We start from the raw sequence: 17,075 nt of genomic DNA, 5'->3' as shown, positions 1-17,075 counted from the left end.
TAATAATCAAACTATTTTTTTGAAATGACTACCTGCAGGGTTCTCAAAGAAGGCTTCATTAGTCTAAACTGATTTATTGTTTCGCTTTAGTGTCCCTTTATATAAACGTTTCTTATATCCCCCCAAGCAAAAGAAAGAAGGAAGGAAAAGCAAGCTGCCATCAAAGGTAATGAAATGTTTACTTACGGCCTCCGGTACTGCGGGTGACACTGCCTGCAAAGTGGGAAAAAATTGCTTTCAGCTGCGTGCATTATAGTATGCATACATTATTGTCAACGTTCAACTGCAAATAGACACGACACCCGACAGCGGCATATACAGCATTCGTGAGTAAGTCTATCGTATAACTGCGGGAAAATAAAAATGCTGTAAGCAACTTACTTCTCCGTTTTGACGACTGAGTGTTCACAATATATAAAAACTTGGAGCTTGCCAGAGCCCAATAAAGATGTGCGCAAACACCACGAAGACGCGCGCAGCTATCATCACAGCGCACAAACTGCGCGCATACACAAATTCCTCCTCCGTTCTCGCCGACTCTTTCTAAAGTAAGGAGAGAAGCTCCGGACATTTCCTAAAAGTGGAAAGCTCGGCTTCTTTCGTGGCCACTTGCAAGCAATTAACTTTCTCACTCACGGCTAAAGTCGACAGTGTGCAGCGCTGCCTATAGCTCCGCACACCATCACTCAGCTATTTGGTTCTTGTGGCTGCAGGGTGCTCGAGCCGAACGGGCTTCATCACAGACACCTTGACTCCTCTTTAACTCATTGCTAAAAATAAAAACGCGGCGCTAGCAAAATTCACAGGTGCGCAATGTGTCTCAAGTCGGCGTGAAAGGACCCAGAGCCGCACATCTGTGAAACTATAATGACTATAACTGCCGATTACGACAGTAAACGGTTCACGGTCACGGTGTCTGAGAGCTATATTACAACTGCGACCATGTGGACATTCACGAAATGTGGTGGGATCAACGCGTGTCCTCATTATACCAGACCACACGTGCACGGCACGGATCGTACGTCACACGCAAAAAACGGTTACACACGAGGACTGACCACTGCCCCCCGGGCTCTGCCTCTCGCGCGCTGCCTGATGCAGTTTTCAGCCACTGACAGCGATAATTCGTGCCTCCCAAATGCCCTATGAACGAGGCATGACTCAGTTCTCGCGTACTTGTGTGTTCTGTGTTCTCAAAGACCCTGGTATACACCAAGTGTTTCTAGAAGACTTTAGGTAATATTTAGTAAATAGCCGTTCTGAAATAAAAGGACGGTTCCTTCGGAGACGCGCCGTCAGTGATGGCGACTACGGGGTGACGGGTGATACGTGGTAATTAGTCATAATCAACAAATAACTTCTAGTTTCAGCGGGCTCATGGTAATCGGGAGATTGAAGTGAGCTCTCCGGCGCAAGCGACATCAACTTTTGGATCTTAAAAAAAAAAAAAAAAGAAAGAAAGAAAGGCACTTACCCGCGGTACTGTGGCACGACGAATGTCGGCTATCAGAGCGCGCGAAAACGAGACTGGCAGTCTGCAGCGAGCGCAAGGCCGCGCCCCTCGAGGCGTCGTTTCTGCTTATGTCATCCACAGCGGGGGCAGCCAACGTGCTACGGCTCCGTGCCCCTCGCCGTCGCAGCCCGCTGGCTGCCCGCTGTGGGTGACGTAAGCAGAACGTCGCGGGAGAAACCTCGGAGGATAATTCGTAAACCCAACGGATAGATTCCGGGTAAGCCTGCTGATGTAGTACGCTACTGCGGACGCTTGTTTGTTAGTACTACTGGTAACTGCCACGAGGCGTGTGAATACCGTGACGTTGCACAGCATCCAGGGTCTGCCTGCGCTTCAAAACAGCGGACACGTGTCGCGGACTGTTATACCAGCATCGACCTACCAAGTGAGAACCTTTGATCACGCGGTTTTCGGGATCAGTCCAGTTTATGCGGTTAGGCAGCCGTCAACAAAAAATGGTGGGAAGAGGGAGAGAAAAGAGATAGAGAGAGAAGCTTGAAAATCCCGACAAACTCTACTGCCGTGCGTTTTCTCTGACGGCAATACATACAGGTAAACATGACGAAGTTCTCAAAGGTTACTCTGCAAAGATTTTTCTAAGGGACGATCGAACAGCAAGAGAGTTTGCGACGTGGTATTGCGACTTGCGACTTGCATCGTTCACCGCACCTGTGCAGGAGACTCGGAAGGGGCTTCCGGCGATGTGGTATCCGTTGAACTTGACGGTGATGAAGTACTCTCCGGGCGCGAGCGGCGTGTAGCGCACCTTGTAGCCCTCTTCCTCCTCTGTGCAGTCCATGTTCACCTTGGTGGGGCCGTCGATGGTCACCGCCAGGGAGCCGGCGCCCGCGTTGCACGTGTCCACGATGAAGTCCGTCTTCACACCTGCGTGAGAACGCGGCGATGTTTGTCAAAACGTCGCCACCCTGTAGTACTCGGAGCAAAATCTCGCCCAAGCTTCCGCACGGGCATAGGAGTTTGTTCCGTCCGTGTCGCGTTCATTTGGACTCGTTCGCACGGATTCGTGCCTGCTTGATTCTCCCGTACCCTGTGCGGAGTAACAGGCTGCATGCATAATAGCTCAGGCCGGCCTCTCTGGCTGCCCTGCGATGAATTTTCTCTCTCCCACACCGTAACATATTTGCAACGATGTTCGTTCTTCTGCTAAAGTTCTAAAGAAGTCCTAGAGGAATACTTAGGTATGGCGCTGCACACAAGACGCAGACCTGCGCAACTTGTATCTGACACGTGTAGTGATTGTATCAGCGCTGATGCGCATCGGTGATGCGCAGTATGTACATCGCGCTAGCTCGTGTCTTTATACGCCACGCTCTCAATAAACTTGCGTTCATTCTGGCTATACTGTTGTCAGCGTCGTCTCCCTTGCAAGCTACATGGCGTCAGAAGTTTCCAAAGGCAAGAGTTCCCAGAGATGTTTACACGCGGTAAACATTTACGGACAAGCATATTTAATGGGCGTCACAGTGCCAACGAGCGTCTGACTGAAAAAAAAAAAAAGAAACGATGCGAAATGACTGCCAGACGGAGCATGCGTCTAAGCAGTATTTGAGCTATAGCGAGTAGTTGGCACGTTGTGCAGTTTACCGAACTTAGGGGCGGCTGTAGTAACGATGATTTAGACAATTGGGCAGTCAATACAGCAAGTCCAACGTCTTCCCATTAGAATGAGCTTTGATGCTCTTATCGGTTGATAACCGTCAAGAACAATAGATCGCTGATACGGCTGATCGAAACGAGTGGACAACATTACATCGCTGCAACAGCCTCATAAAGCACTATACGCTGGCTGTTCCAGCGCTCATATTGTTGTCCTCTCGTTTCAGCCTGAAACTACGTTTCTTCCATTTATTCGCAGGCCCTTTGTCCTCTGAGGGAAGTAGAGAACCGTCAATTTCGATTTCGACGATCTAGCTTTTTTTTCGCTGCCTGGTTTGAGGACACAACGTTTCCAAACTATACTGCGACCAACTTGAAGGGATAGCTTAAGTGTAAGTGCGCCCTTCACTTAGTGTGCCTCTGAGCACAAAAGTACCAGCAGCAGTATATGGTCACGTGACGGCGGCGGAACACTCCTGAGAGGCGACCAGGTACGAGTCCTTTACCGTGGTTCGCGCAGCTGCTGCTGTCTTTCCTTGGAAAAAAAAAAGAAAAACTCCTTGTTGATGTGCCACTGCAACAAAGGGTTTGCCGGAACACGAGTGGCACTCACCGCTCTTGACGTCCCGAAGACCTGGGCCGTAGGCCTGCACGGCAGCCGGATCGGCGTCGTCCTTTCCGACGCGGATGCGGAACGGACTTGCTGGGATGTGGATGCCGTTGTGGCGAATGTGGACCTGGTGGATGCCGTTCTCGCGGGGAATGAAGCGCAGGCACCACTGGTCTGCAATCAAACGAGACAGTTGAGATGTGCGTCAGTCCGCAGACATCCAGAGCACCACACAGAAACGTTTCCCTGGAGACATTAAAAGTGACCTATATAAAGGTGATCTCGAACTCTTTTTAGGCTGACTGGCATGGGGTTTCAATAAAAAATAATAAGAGAGATTAAAGGTAACTATCGGGTGAATCAGAAAACTTTGCCATGAAATATTCTTGCTCTATGCTTTTGACAACGTGGGCACGCTATTCAGCATATGAACTCTAGGTTCATGTAAAAGTTTATGAAGCCGCCTTGACTCCTTGCTGTCAAAAATCGTGGGGTGTATATGATCGTAAACATATACTGCCACGCGTACTCTTGGGAATCGCGGTAGTCGAAAGTACATCTGATCAGTTCCACACGTTGCCGTTTGTCCGTGAAACAAGTTTTTGAGCCTAGCTAGATAATATATGCTACGCCAGAAGTTGATTTCGATAATTTTCTATGTTAGACGCAGTGGGGTGATCATGGCGATATTTTCTTCCAAAGCATGGTTTTCATTGGGGCTTCGCGCGTGACGTCACGAGTAAGAGCGCGCAGGCATTCTGCTAGAGATTGTTCCTTTAGCTCAAGCCTTTCGAGGCTGCCTCATGGCTATACAGCCGTTTGTCATATTCTCGGGCAATCACTTTCGGAGATAGTTTCACTTTCGCGAGAGTTAGCACGAATTGGCCGACACGGCATGGCACGGCCGACAGCGTTTCGGACTATCTCCGAAAGGGATCGTCCGAGAACACCGCCCCCTTATATTGCGTTCGGAGACCCCCTGCTGTCAGTTAAAATTGCGTCCATAGAGTGTTGAACAACTCACCGTCATCCAGTGGCGCTACGAAGCAATCGTCGTCGTGGCCGCTAGGTGAGACGACCTTTCCGTCGAGGTTACCCTTGGCCCCGTTCATGGAGATGGTGAAGGCCACGGGCTTGTTGACCTGGATGTGCTCGGGCACGCTGCCCAGTTCGATCTTGCTAGTGTCGCCCGCCTGAGGCATCACGTATACCTTGAACGGGCTGTCGGGGATGTGCTGGTCGTTGAACTTGATGCCCACGCGGTACTCGCCTGCGCACATGTGTATCACGGGTTCGCGCGTCAAGTTTTGTTACGGTCATACTCATGGTGATATTCCGTACAGTCTGTTCGGAATGATGGCATTGCGTTACAAGCGCGCTAAATCATTTTCCGTCCGCAGGATTTTCGTGGCAGCCTACGGAAGTGCAGTTCGTTTGCTTTAATGAGGTGGCTATATGTATCACTGTCGCTGCGACCGTTCTCCGCCGGCTTCTTCAGCTCTCTGCGGAGCCTCACGAGATTTAAAAGCTGGGCTAGTTGGTTTTGGCTCAACATTGCGAACAGCACAGACGACAGGACGAGCTGCACAGTGGCCGTTAACTGTTCAAGATGTGCAAGCCTGCTTATGATAATTTTATCGATCATAGTGCAGGCATTAGAACACGCGTGTGTCCCCATTTCTTTGTCGTTCTAAGCTTCATTTCTAGTACTCTGAGCCCTTTTCCATGTTCCCCTACTTTAAAAAATGAATCCTTACCAACTAGCTCAGCTTTCTGTCGTTCTATGCCCCCATTTATTCACGTAAAATAAATAGACCCACCGGCATCCTTGACGACGTAAGAGACGTAGCAGGAGCCGTCCTTCCGGTCCTTGAAGTCGATCTTGGCCTTCGACGGTCCCTCTACCGAAATGGACAAGCTGCCGGCGCCGGCTTCACGCGTCCATACGTTGAACTCACCTGCGTGGGAGAAATCACCGTGACTGAAAGAGACTTCGGTTGCGCAATGTTAATGTTTCTCTAACCGCAGATAATATTTTTTAAAAGCTTCCAGCGTTTAAAGTGAAACACAAACGAATTCGGCGGCTGCTTTACACCGAGCCATTGCTGGCTTAGTGAAAAACGATATAGGAGGTGCCTCGGCGATTATCCTTACGACTGATATTTTTACGTCCGTCCTCCTTTAGCACGGGTCTTATTTTAGTTTCTTGTGCCAGATTGCGTGTATGTACTCAGTGTTTTCTTCTTGAATGAACGTGCAGTTGTGAGCATCTTAATATTTGCTTGTTCACTTAGTTCGTTCGCCCTATGTAAAGCGGTTCTGTCAGATATTTTGCGGAGAGGATACTAACGGGTGTTGCCAGAATGAAATAGAAGAGTACACTTCACGACTTCGTGGGAAGTGAGCTCTGTGTAACGACCAACATACTTTCCGTCTATCCAACGGTTATAACAATGGTATCGCAGAGGGATCCAACCGCCGCTGCTTACATGATTCGCCGGAGATGCCCCTCTCGAGACCGGGTCCTCCAGCGTGCACCCTGTGGGCTCCGTGGTCGCGGAAGGGGCCCACGGTGAACTGGAACGGCGATCCGGGGATGTGGATGTCCTTGTTGCGAACGCTGACCGTGTGCACTCCGGCCTCCTTGGGCACGAAGTGCACCGCGTACGCGCAGTCCTCCAGGTCGGCGATCTCCGCGTCCTCCGACGATCCCGACGGCGAGGTCACGCGAGCCGCCATGTCGAACGCGCTGGTGCCTGTGGTCCAAAGGCGTGGGATGTGTGAAAGCAATGCAGTCGTCAGCGTCATCATCCGACGGTAAGTCGCGAACGAAACGACCGCCTTTTGACATGCATTTATGGCTCAATTCTGGACCTAATGGCGTTAAAATGAGAGCGTCTGTGGTGTTTTCAATACTACGCGTGCCCGCTTTCATATGCAATAATCAGTAAAAAGGCAACGTTGCCAACCAGTGGCCGTTTTCTGATTGAACTTGCTACGAAAAACTAAGTATCAGGTGAACCTTAGACGCAATTGTAGACTGGCTGCGATGTCTCACCAGGCATCTTGTAGGTGAACGTGCACTTGGAGCCCACTTCGGCAATGGGCGCTGCCTCGCGCTGCTTCTTGATGTTCTCTCGCTGGATGTTAGAGCCCTTGCCCGTGACCTTGACGGTGAAGGGCGAACCCGTGACGTGGTGGTCGGCGAACTTGAGGTTGATGATGTAGTAGCCGGGCTCGGTGGGCAGGTAGCTCACTTTGAGCGTGCCGTCCTCGTTGTCCTTGCACTGGATGTCGGCCTTGCTGGGGCCCTCCACCGACAAGCTCAGGCCGCCGTAGCCTGCGACACGTCATTGAGACACAGGAACAAGCTGTTATAAGCTTCTTTCTTGTATGTTCCATCGTGTCACTGTTCATCACCTGCCTACTTTAAACAAAAGGTAGACCGCAGCCATTGATGTTTACAATATAAGCTATTCAAGTATGTTAAGGTGTAGCAACGTCAAATGCTCGCTGAGAATTCATCTTTAGGCAGGACCCACGAACAAAATCAAGGAGCCCATCGCAGGACACCCTTTGATTACAATGGCGGGGTCAATATAACTTCGTTTATCTATCTCATGTGAACGTTTACGTCACATAACCTTTTTTTAATAATTAATAGGCTATTTTTTTATGGATACCTTCTATAACAGCGCTTTTCTGCTTCGCTGTTCACCATCATCCTTATGTCACACGAGAAGAATTGAACATGTTTAAGATGACGTCGACAGTAGTAATCATGACGTACTGCGTGAAGTTAAAGAGAAAACCCCGTACGATCACAGTGAACTGACCGGCCTCTCGGGTGTCGATGGAGAACTCGTTGCGGACTTGGGTGGTGCCCTCCGTGAGAGCCTTGCCCTGAACCTTGACCTTAGCAGCGTCGCCGATTTCCCGCTCGAGCACGTTGATCTTGAAGGGGCTGCCCGTGATGTGCGAGCCGGTGCGCTTGACGTTGATCAGATGCTCTCCAACCTCGCGAGGCGTGAACGAGATGCCCAGGTGGCCGTTGGGAAGCTTCTTCAGGAAGCACGGCTCCTCCAGACCCGAGGGCGCGACGATGCTGGCGCTCAGGTTCTTCACGTCCTTCTCTTGGACTTTGAGGGACACCTCGCTGGAGTGGCCCACGGAGATCTGGTTGCGTTTGCGGCCCTCTCCTGCATAGCGAGGCGTTAGAAAAGAACGTGTCAGACTCATCACTTCAAGAGTCTACATAACGTGCTGACAAGTATCATTTTTTGTGACATTTGGAAGACTCAACACTATGCGCCTATAGCGTGACTCGTCCATGTCCCGCCACGAGGAAAAAGAAAACAAGCCTGTCATAAGGCCGTTGCGGAGTGCTGGCAAGAACGCTAGTTGACAGGTGATTTAGCGACAAACTTGAGCAGTTTCCCAAAGAGGGATGTGAGCTAGCCGGCCTCTTGGTAAAGCCGATAACATCGGTTTGAGAACTGCCTATTCTCTAGAAGTTTCTGCAAAAATACCAGCACGAAGTCTGCCTCGTTTGCTCTAACGCTCTACAGGGCTGCTATAGGCGTTAGAGCATTACGTAATAGTTCTGCGGAAAGTGGAGAGAAGTAATCAATAAATAGAAAATGAGACATCTACCCAGACGTAGCTAGACGCAGAGCTATTACGTCAAACTCTTGCCTTTGCTTCAAGTTGTTGATGAATTCGACTTCGCTCTGCCATCTGCTAGCCGCCTGGTTATAGCTCAGATGGTAGAGCGGCTGCCCCGGCAAGGCGGTGGCCCCGGGCTTGAGTCCCGGACCAGGACGAATTTTCCTTCAGCTGCGAGACTTTTCTTGCGAGCACCCGTATGGTATTTTTTTGTAGCATTTAGCTACGTCTGGGTGGATGTCTCGTTTTCCCTTTATTAGGCGTTAGAGCAGTGCTAGGATGAGGACTACGTACAGCGCAGGAGCACGAGACGGGCAGCATTATAGCCAGACGGGTTATAAGTCAGAGTTGTGTGCCCCCTTACGAATCAGTTGTGCAGTTCCACTTATGTAACAGCTATGTAACTTTAAGTTATGCAACAAGCCCGACGTCCCGCTTCCTGCCATGATACGAACTGCAGCACTTTTTCTAAAATGCATCCGTAAACGTTGCCACAGTCCCCGACGTTAGCACAACACTCGCCGTGCCCAATTCAGAGTGATAATCTAGGCATTGACAGTGAGATCCCCGCAAGCACGTGAGAGCACCTGCTGCAGCACTCGCCTGTGATCTTTGAAGTGAAGGGGCTTCCCTTGATGGGCTTGTCGGCGAACTTAATGGAAATCTTGTACTCTCCGGGCGCAGCCGGCAGGTATGACACGGCCACCGTGCCATCCTTGTTGTCGTGCACGCTGATCTCAGCCTTGGATGGACCCTCGACTGCCACGTTCAGGCCACCTGCGGTCATTATTATTGGTAGAGCAGTATAGGAGACACTTATGTGTGTACTGAAGAAAGGAGGTGACACACCATGCGACACCTCCGAGGCAGAAATATTTTTCAATACGGCTTTGAAGTCGCTCTGTTGACGAGGGCAAGGAACAAGTCAGCATTTTTCTATATGAACTTAATTTCCTTGCATGCATGAGTTGAACATAATCGCTTCGAACTTTTTCAAGTCGCGTAAATGTTACAGGGTAGGCGGCCTTCAGGGCGGGCTGGGCGGTACGGCCCACAAAGGGTACAAGTGACATGACGCTGGGCTATATAGTTGTGAAGACGACACGCGAACTCCACGTTGTCCTCGCAACTGTCTGAGCGGGCTTCCGTCAGCTATAGCTGCATAGTATACTGTGGCTGATTAGGTTTTTGTGAGCCTTTCATCGCGTTTTGTTGGCTGTCTGTGCGATATGTGGGGCACACAACAGGCGCACAGATTTGCGAAATGAATCTGTTGGAAGTTATCGTACTATGTACTAGTTCGAATGATTCGGCGCCCCCCTCCCTTTCTTTTGCTGCGCTAAGCAAAAGGAGCCCAGCATGGTGCTCTTGCCGCACGTGAAGTATAGGAAGAAACCCTGGAATCAAAGTGGAGGTGATACTAGCGGCGATCGCGTCGAAAGCAAAGTGGCAACCAAATTTTGTGCGATACTAAACCTCTCTCTAGAACCAGTTATCAACACACTCGCTATTCTCTAAAAACGTAATGTTCATGGTTTCCGAGCACTTAAAGGCCGCGACGAAATACCGTTCTGTAAATGTCACTGTAACGCATTGAGCGAGATCAGTAAGAGGAACCGAGGAGCTCGATCTTAAGTAACACTAAACATTAAAAACCAACGAAGGCATAGGAGAATTAATTATCGAATTATCGAAATAATGAGAATGAATTATCGATTTTAATTATGAAGAATGTTTTGGGATTTCGACATTTTTTTATTGCCTCATAGTGATTTGCTATCGTCCATACAGTGTGTGCGAATTTTAGTTTGTTGTAAATAAATAATAAAAGAATACCACCGCAAATATTATGCACGCTACGGAAGACTATGTTCAACGAAATCTGATAAAACTTCGTGCATTGTTATATCAACTGCCGTCAATGATCGACCTACCGTTCAATTAACCATGGGGTTCCTCAAACACATCTCCGTATCGGTTATTATTTAGATTGCCTCTTTGTAGATATCGTGTTAAGAAGATAAAATCTGTCGCTTCCACCTATTCCTGCTTTGTTTTTCGTTAAATTTTATAATACAACCCCCTCACTGACCATTATCTGTCTACAGAAATAGCAGATGTGACATCTACGCGCAATCGCACCTCTCGAAAAATGCCTCTGAGACTTGAACAACTGTTACTGCAAGTGTTATTGAAACGTGCAGAAAGTCTTCAAGACAATCAGTGACCAATGGTTTGCTGAAATTGAATTCCTTGCGTTTGTTGGTATGGGATTATCAGTTTGCCGATCGCATTACTGCGGACGCATGTTCCAAGACTCCCAGGGGCGTTACCGTCATGAACGTCTCTATGACATAAAGACCTTGCCGAAAGCACCAGCGAGAATGCCCTACAGCATATTAGCAGCATCCCGGTGGGAGGAAGGGGTTGGGGATACGGGTGAACAAAGGGGCGGAACCGTCCCACGTGACGCCCCAGAAGGCGCGCACGCAAGTTGTAATAAACGGGGCTCTCGTTGCCAGGGGTGTCTAAAACCTGTCAACAAGCCGCTACATTATTCCTGTCGCGCACTGGCACAGCTACGGTTTTATTTCTGGAAGGGTTCACCAGACACGCCGGCTATATTCGACACATGCGTACGCACGCACGACAGACCGATGATTTCGGAGAGGGCCTCAACCCCCACAAGCCTTTCCTCCCTCCCCCCTCTCCCACTCTCGATACGCGGATACCGTAACCGCTTTCTTCTTCAGCGTGATCTCACGAAAGCGCCAAGCGATCCTTTCGCCACACGTGCACCCTGCTCTCTCAGAACACGGAATGAGGGATGGGGAGGGTGGAGGAGCCTTCTTGTCGTTTAAGAGCGACGAAGGTCGGGAGAGGGTTGTTGATACCTAACGAGGGCACCGCAGCTGGGAGGCGATGCTAAAAACGAAGCCTGCCGTCGCGACTTCGAGGAGAGACGCTGGTGCTCTGACGCAGGCAGCAGCCGCGCCCAACTGGAAGCGACCCCCAAATATTTCTCACCGGGCGAGCTCGGTCGGCTTCCAATTCGCGGTGGTTGCCTCGGTGTTTTTGTTTTCGACCAGCGGTGGAACAGCGCCGTGTTGTTTTGCCAGACATCTTTCGGAGCTAGTGCCCTGCGCCGTGTCGACAACCAGAGGTACGAGGGGGCGCGGCGCCCCTTGTGGCCACTGTTCTCCTCATCCTTTTTTTTCCTCCTTCAGTGCCGGATGTTAGCTTTGCCGCGGTCCAGAGCTCCCTCATGTTTCCACTGAGCGTGTGGTACGGCAGTGTGGGCTCGGGAGCCTGACTGAGAAAATACACGAATCAGGCACGCGTGTATATACACACACGGGTGGATTGGAACTTTGTGCTGCCCCGCTGTTTGGCGTTCAGGCGCAGCTGATGGACGGGGCAGTTTTCTAATGGCAGAGCGCGGAGAGAGCGCAGTGGGTGCACTGATGAGATGTTACAAAGACGCATTCAAAGGTCGCGGAACGTGGCGGATGGACGGCATTACCGTATACTTCACACGCTGCTGTAGTAGGTCTCTATTCGCACGTTTAGCACAGCTGAGAAAGCAACCACGGTGGGACTTCATTCTCACCCTGGATGTTCTAAAGGAAGTAACCACAATATTGGAACAACATTATGATATCCGGTACATGGGCATCAGAGGCGAAGAAGGAAATGCTTTAGGATCGTCGGAGTAATGGCGAACCATCTGTAGACGTGTGCGAATAATACTAGGCGCACTCATAGTACAGTGTATATTTTGAACCTTTTTCAATTTTTAAGACGACTATAATCTTCAGATTATGCCCACCACGGCAGCTGAGCTCTTGTATGGAATCTTTTTTTTTCTTTTTGCTGAGTGCAAAATCGCCTGTTTCATCCCTGCCAACGGCGGTGGCACTCGCATGAGGTTGGAATGCGCGGGGTCCTGTACTTACATTTAGGTGCATGTGCGTTAAGGTAGTCTATACAGTCAAAATTATTCGACAGTCCTCCACTACGCTGACTAATTGCACATGTTTAGTATTGCAATGTAAGGCGCCATGCAATGCAAATGCTGGAAAGTAGCGGCTCCAGCTCAGAAGTTGCTTCAAATTAACGAAAAAAAAATATGAGCACGTGTGGCATTGGAAACTACAATGATCAATGTCAAGTTGTCAACATTTTGATTGGACTGCGCATATGCAGAGTTGCTCAATGCTTTGCTTTGCAACTGCTTGTGCGGCCAGGACCTGCCGTATAGTGCTTGTCCGTGTGCACCTTGTCCTAAAGCCTTGTGCACTGCTTGCAACAATATTTCATGTCAGCTGACCTTACTACTCGAAATAGACATGACTTATTTGGTGCATGCATTCCACGAGCCAGTGCATTGTGATGACTGCTATAATTATTTCAGTTGCCTTCAAGCTCATGGCGTCTAAGTGGGGAAGTGCCAGGTTACCTCCAATCCTAGATTCTACGGACACCTCACGCTGACCTCGACCAAACAAGCAGCAGTAAGCAGCTTGACGTGGCTTGCCAAGTACAGTGCAAACAATTGGGCACGCCCAAACAAACGCATTACCTTTGCCGGCGTCCTTCGTGCTGATGGTGAAGTTGCTGGGCTCGCCGGCCACGCCATGCGTCAGGCCTGGTCCGTAGGCAGTCACGTAGCCACTCTGGATCGTGTCCACGTGGAACTTGAAAGGGCTGCCTGCGAAGCGGCCCGCGCCGCACCATAACGTCGTTGTATTAATCCGATCAGCCGGCGCAGCAAACACCGCACAAGCTCGCACAAGTGTCACAATCTAGGCACACGTACCCTGCACATGCTCGTGGTTGTACTTGATGTGCAGCTCGTGCAGGCCTTCTTCGCGCGGCTCGTACTGGATGCTAACCGTGCCGTTCTGGTTGTCGATGATCACAGGCTTGTCCACCCTTCCCGACGGCATCTTCACCTCGGCTGCGCAGGCGCGATCAAGTTGAATCAAGGAGGAATAGAATAATCCTCCTACACGGGCTATCAGAGCCGCCACGCGTCCAGAGTAGTGCCCGTCTGTCACTAAAGTATGGTTTCACAAGACCGATACCGCATTGCAAAAGCAATGCCGTCATCCAAGAGGCGCTTCTTGACGGATACATCGGGCTCACAACCAATCTGAAAACCAGCTGCTTATACGCGGCATAATAATGCGCCTCCGTGAGGGATGGTACTATGGAGGCCATGGCCACCAGCGGTCTTGAGCAGCTAGGGTTAGGCCTCGCCCGAGGAGGCGGCACCGTGCCCTGGACGCGTGGCCGCGGCTGCGCTCATAATCCATGCAAGTGGGCCACGCACCGGAGAGCTGTCCTCCAGCGCTCTGCTGCAAGGGGATGTCGAAGAGCTGGATCGGCCGGTACTTTCCCTGCGGCGGCGGGGCGCTGCGGAAGCGGCGGTCGACCACGGTCTTCTGGTGGATCTGCTCGGTGACGGCCTGCGCAAGGCGGCACAAGGGAAGAAACGATCAGGGATTCCACTCTGCGTGCAGCACACACCGCCCTTGGCGCGCCCTTGCGGTGGAAGACACCGGAGCCGGACCGAGGTGGGCCGGCCTCCTGCCCCTCTCTATTTCTGGACGCCCCCGCGCCCTCCGCTTTTGGCGCCCACGGGCACCTCACCCACGCCGCCACCCCCGACCAGTCCCTTGCCCCTTGTCCTCCTCTCCCGTGGCTGCCACCTCAAGCCCACAGTGAAGCTGAGGTGCACTGCGCGCGCGAGATGTGCGCGCGAGCCTGGACCGTGGCCAGCCAGCTAGCGTGCTCCGCTCTGCACACGGAACCTGTAGAACAGTGCGCAAGACAACCAGGAACGCCGCCGGGACGTGCAGTGCGGCCGCTTCCTCCCCTCCACCCTTGCTCGGGTGTCAAGATATGATGCCTGCAGGTTCAACCACCTCGGTACTCTCTCGCGCGCCTGTAGGCTGAACGAGAAATTCGCTCCTGGGTACGGCACTGTTCCGCGCCGCTGAGAACACTGGGTGTCGCCTTTAAGTCTTTGCTTCAGTGGCATGACTGAATATCATTCGCATGAGTCGCCACGCAGGGAAAGCAACATATATGTGTTGCTTTCTCTGCGTGGCAACTTGCTGGTAAGGAAAGCCAAATATTTGGCCTCCGGATAGGTCCATGTGCTTTTCATGATCTTTTCAAACTCGAGACATGCAAAGTCTAAAAATCCTACACTCAGAAATCGGCCTTTCTTCTGAGCGAAGCTGCTAGCCTCTAGTTGATCGGAATTTTTCGTGTCCTCGTGAGCGGTGCTCACCCAAAAGGTGGGCCGATCCCGGAGACAGTGCAAAGTGAGGAGCGCACAGCGTGCTGCTTCTACAAGAGGCATCACATGAAGTCAGCGGGTGACGACATGTTTTACGCGATGACGTCATCAGGTGATATCGTCACGTGACGGCACTTTGAGAAATTCAATTAGTTCAATAACGCACTTGCGCTTGGCGGAGGTGCTTAGGTGAATGAGGATGTATGTTGCACTCCCGCACGCGTGGGTGCGCGCACGACGTATTCCGTGTACACACAATGTATCTGTCCTTGATACGTGGGCGCTCTGCCCGTTGCATTTGTCGCACAGCGTGTGCTGCGACTGTAATAGTCATTATGGGGAACAATGACCACCAAGAACCGTACCTCCACCTAGCTGCCGTGGCTGCTCAGACAGACCTCAAACGGCAGTTGGAAAAGGGCTTTGTCTTTTAGTATCCACGAAACATAAGTATGTTTTCTCGTATATTCGACGTACAGTACGAAACTATCATGTCTGCAACTTGTGTGTAAGTCGTACTTTACGAATTGTCTAATGAAATATACTTAACAACGCAATTAACGCTAATAGGACTGCATTGAACCTATACCTTCGATCACAAGTGAACGTAGCGCCGCGTTTAGCAACGCCGCTTAACAATTACTTATGAGCTTTATCGTTTAAACAAAGTGATAATGTGAGCGTTGAATGGCGTTATATCTACGGCACCAATATTGCTCACATTTTGTTTTTGGCCTCGGCATACCAAATGACACTAAGGCACGGCCAAGGTTTGTATGAAGTCATAGTACAGCGTGAACATGCGCCCAGAACGCATAACTACATCGTCCATTAGGCTAAAACGTGTGCTTGTGTGCATTGAAACATTTTGAAACATCTGCATGGCCATTAGCTTTTATTTCTTGTGTGTGTGTGTGCGTGCGTGCGTGCGGGTGTGTGTGTGTGTGTGTGTGTGTGCGTACGTGTGTGTGTGTGCGCGCGCGCACGCGGAAGGTGCGCAGCGTAACACCTGCATCTGAAGAGCGCAGTGTAGTCTCTCCTCGAAGCTACGAGAAGACACTGAGAGAGGAGGAATACCGTGAGCTTCGCGGTCTTCACGTGTTGACAGCTCCTATCCCCCCCCCCCCCCCCCCCCCCCCCCCGCGCCCCGCGGCTTACCGTCGAGAACCAATCTCTGAACACTGCTGCTATACGACGGCTACATCAAAGATCCGTCAACGTGACATGATTGGACCTCGCTCGTGCAAGTCCAGAAGAAAGTCAGCGTGAGCTCGCTTGGAAGGGCGGCGAGTCCTGCGGCGCCCTTGTATGGTTTCCCGAAACGCGAGCGTGCAAGGGACTGCCCCGCCTTCTTGTTTTGGGGCTCTTAGCACGAAAATAAACCGCGCCGGGCGCTGTGCTGCGCGACGGGCTGCTGGGCGCTTGAAGCGAACACTCCGGACCCGAGGTTGGCGGTGAGGGAGTGGGGAGCGGGCATGGGGGGGGGGGGGGGGGAAGGGGGAGGTGGTACGAAGGAGCGAAGGTCTGCTGTGACGCACGTCGGCGCCTGTCGCGACGTCGCGCTGATATTCTGCGGAGGCTGGCAAGCGGGCAAGCGCTCAGGGTCCCGTGCGCGGGTATATACACGAGTGGCGAGTGAAATACACACAACGCCAAGGGGTAGGCCGGCCGAAACGAACTCTTGAGCATAAAACAGGACACACGGACCGTCAGCTAAGCGACGGCGCGGGCCTCGCTTGCTGGGGGCTCAGACTCACCGCTACATTTGGAAGCTGCGTAATCGCCTTCGTCTCGCGGAGACATGGTCGCTGCTTTTGTCGCGCCTATTTCATGTGTACGGGCCCCGGACCGGTGACGCCATCGCGCTGTCGACAGAGGTTCGCGCTCGTCCCTTCCTGTAGCTATACCGGTGTCTTCCTGTAGATTCATTGCGGTCTTCGCAAATAGCTGGCATTGCTACATGCGCTCAGCGAATGCAAGAAGGAAGAAATAGACGGTCAGGAGACGCGACGCATTCGCATTGCTAATGTGCTGGCGCTCCCTTTCGTTCTTTGAAGGGCGGTGAGGACCAGAAGAGGTGAAGTAAGAGTTAGGTAGTGCGAGGAGAAACTCTCTTTTTTTCGTTACACCAACGTGTGGAATTGTTGGACGTTTTATTTGGCAAGCGAGCTGCTGTTTTCCGACCTTTTTCCATGTCACGTCTTGAATGATACAGTCAGTGTCCACACGGAGCTTACTCGCCACTTCCAGTGGCCAAAGACGGTCGTTGCTTTTGGTTTTGCACTGCGGGAGTGTTGCTGCTGGCTCAGTTAGCCCTTTTATGCAAGTCAACTCACGTTCCAGCCTGCGACCAGCGAATG

General features: G+C 51.3%; 1 protein-coding gene across 1 annotated transcript in view; it reads right to left on the bottom strand.

The window, feature by feature from the left end:
• The window catches only part of cher (filamin A protein cher), a gene marked incomplete at its 5' end in the record, with an annotated part of 117,286 nt that overhangs the window by 9,723 nt on the left and 90,488 nt on the right, over nt 1-17,075 (bottom strand). Inside the window, 12 exons of the mRNA XM_075697610.1 lie at nt 187-213; nt 2,183-2,398; nt 3,744-3,914; nt 4,765-5,010; nt 5,561-5,698; nt 6,230-6,496; nt 6,799-7,080; nt 7,577-7,939; nt 9,009-9,182; nt 12,988-13,116; nt 13,225-13,365; nt 13,741-13,876. Of these exons, the coding sequence (XP_075553725.1) occupies nt 187-213; nt 2,183-2,398; nt 3,744-3,914; nt 4,765-5,010; nt 5,561-5,698; nt 6,230-6,496; nt 6,799-7,080; nt 7,577-7,939; nt 9,009-9,182; nt 12,988-13,116; nt 13,225-13,365; nt 13,741-13,876 (2,290 nt within the window). The remainder of the gene's footprint in view (nt 1-186; nt 214-2,182; nt 2,399-3,743; nt 3,915-4,764; nt 5,011-5,560; nt 5,699-6,229; nt 6,497-6,798; nt 7,081-7,576; nt 7,940-9,008; nt 9,183-12,987; nt 13,117-13,224; nt 13,366-13,740; nt 13,877-17,075) is intronic.

Source organism: Dermacentor variabilis, chromosome 6 (genome assembly GCF_050947875.1).
Source record: "Dermacentor variabilis isolate Ectoservices chromosome 6, ASM5094787v1, whole genome shotgun sequence".
Lineage (NCBI taxonomy): Eukaryota > Metazoa > Arthropoda > Arachnida > Ixodida > Ixodidae > Dermacentor > Dermacentor variabilis.
This window is presented reverse-complemented; position numbering and strand designations above follow the sequence as displayed.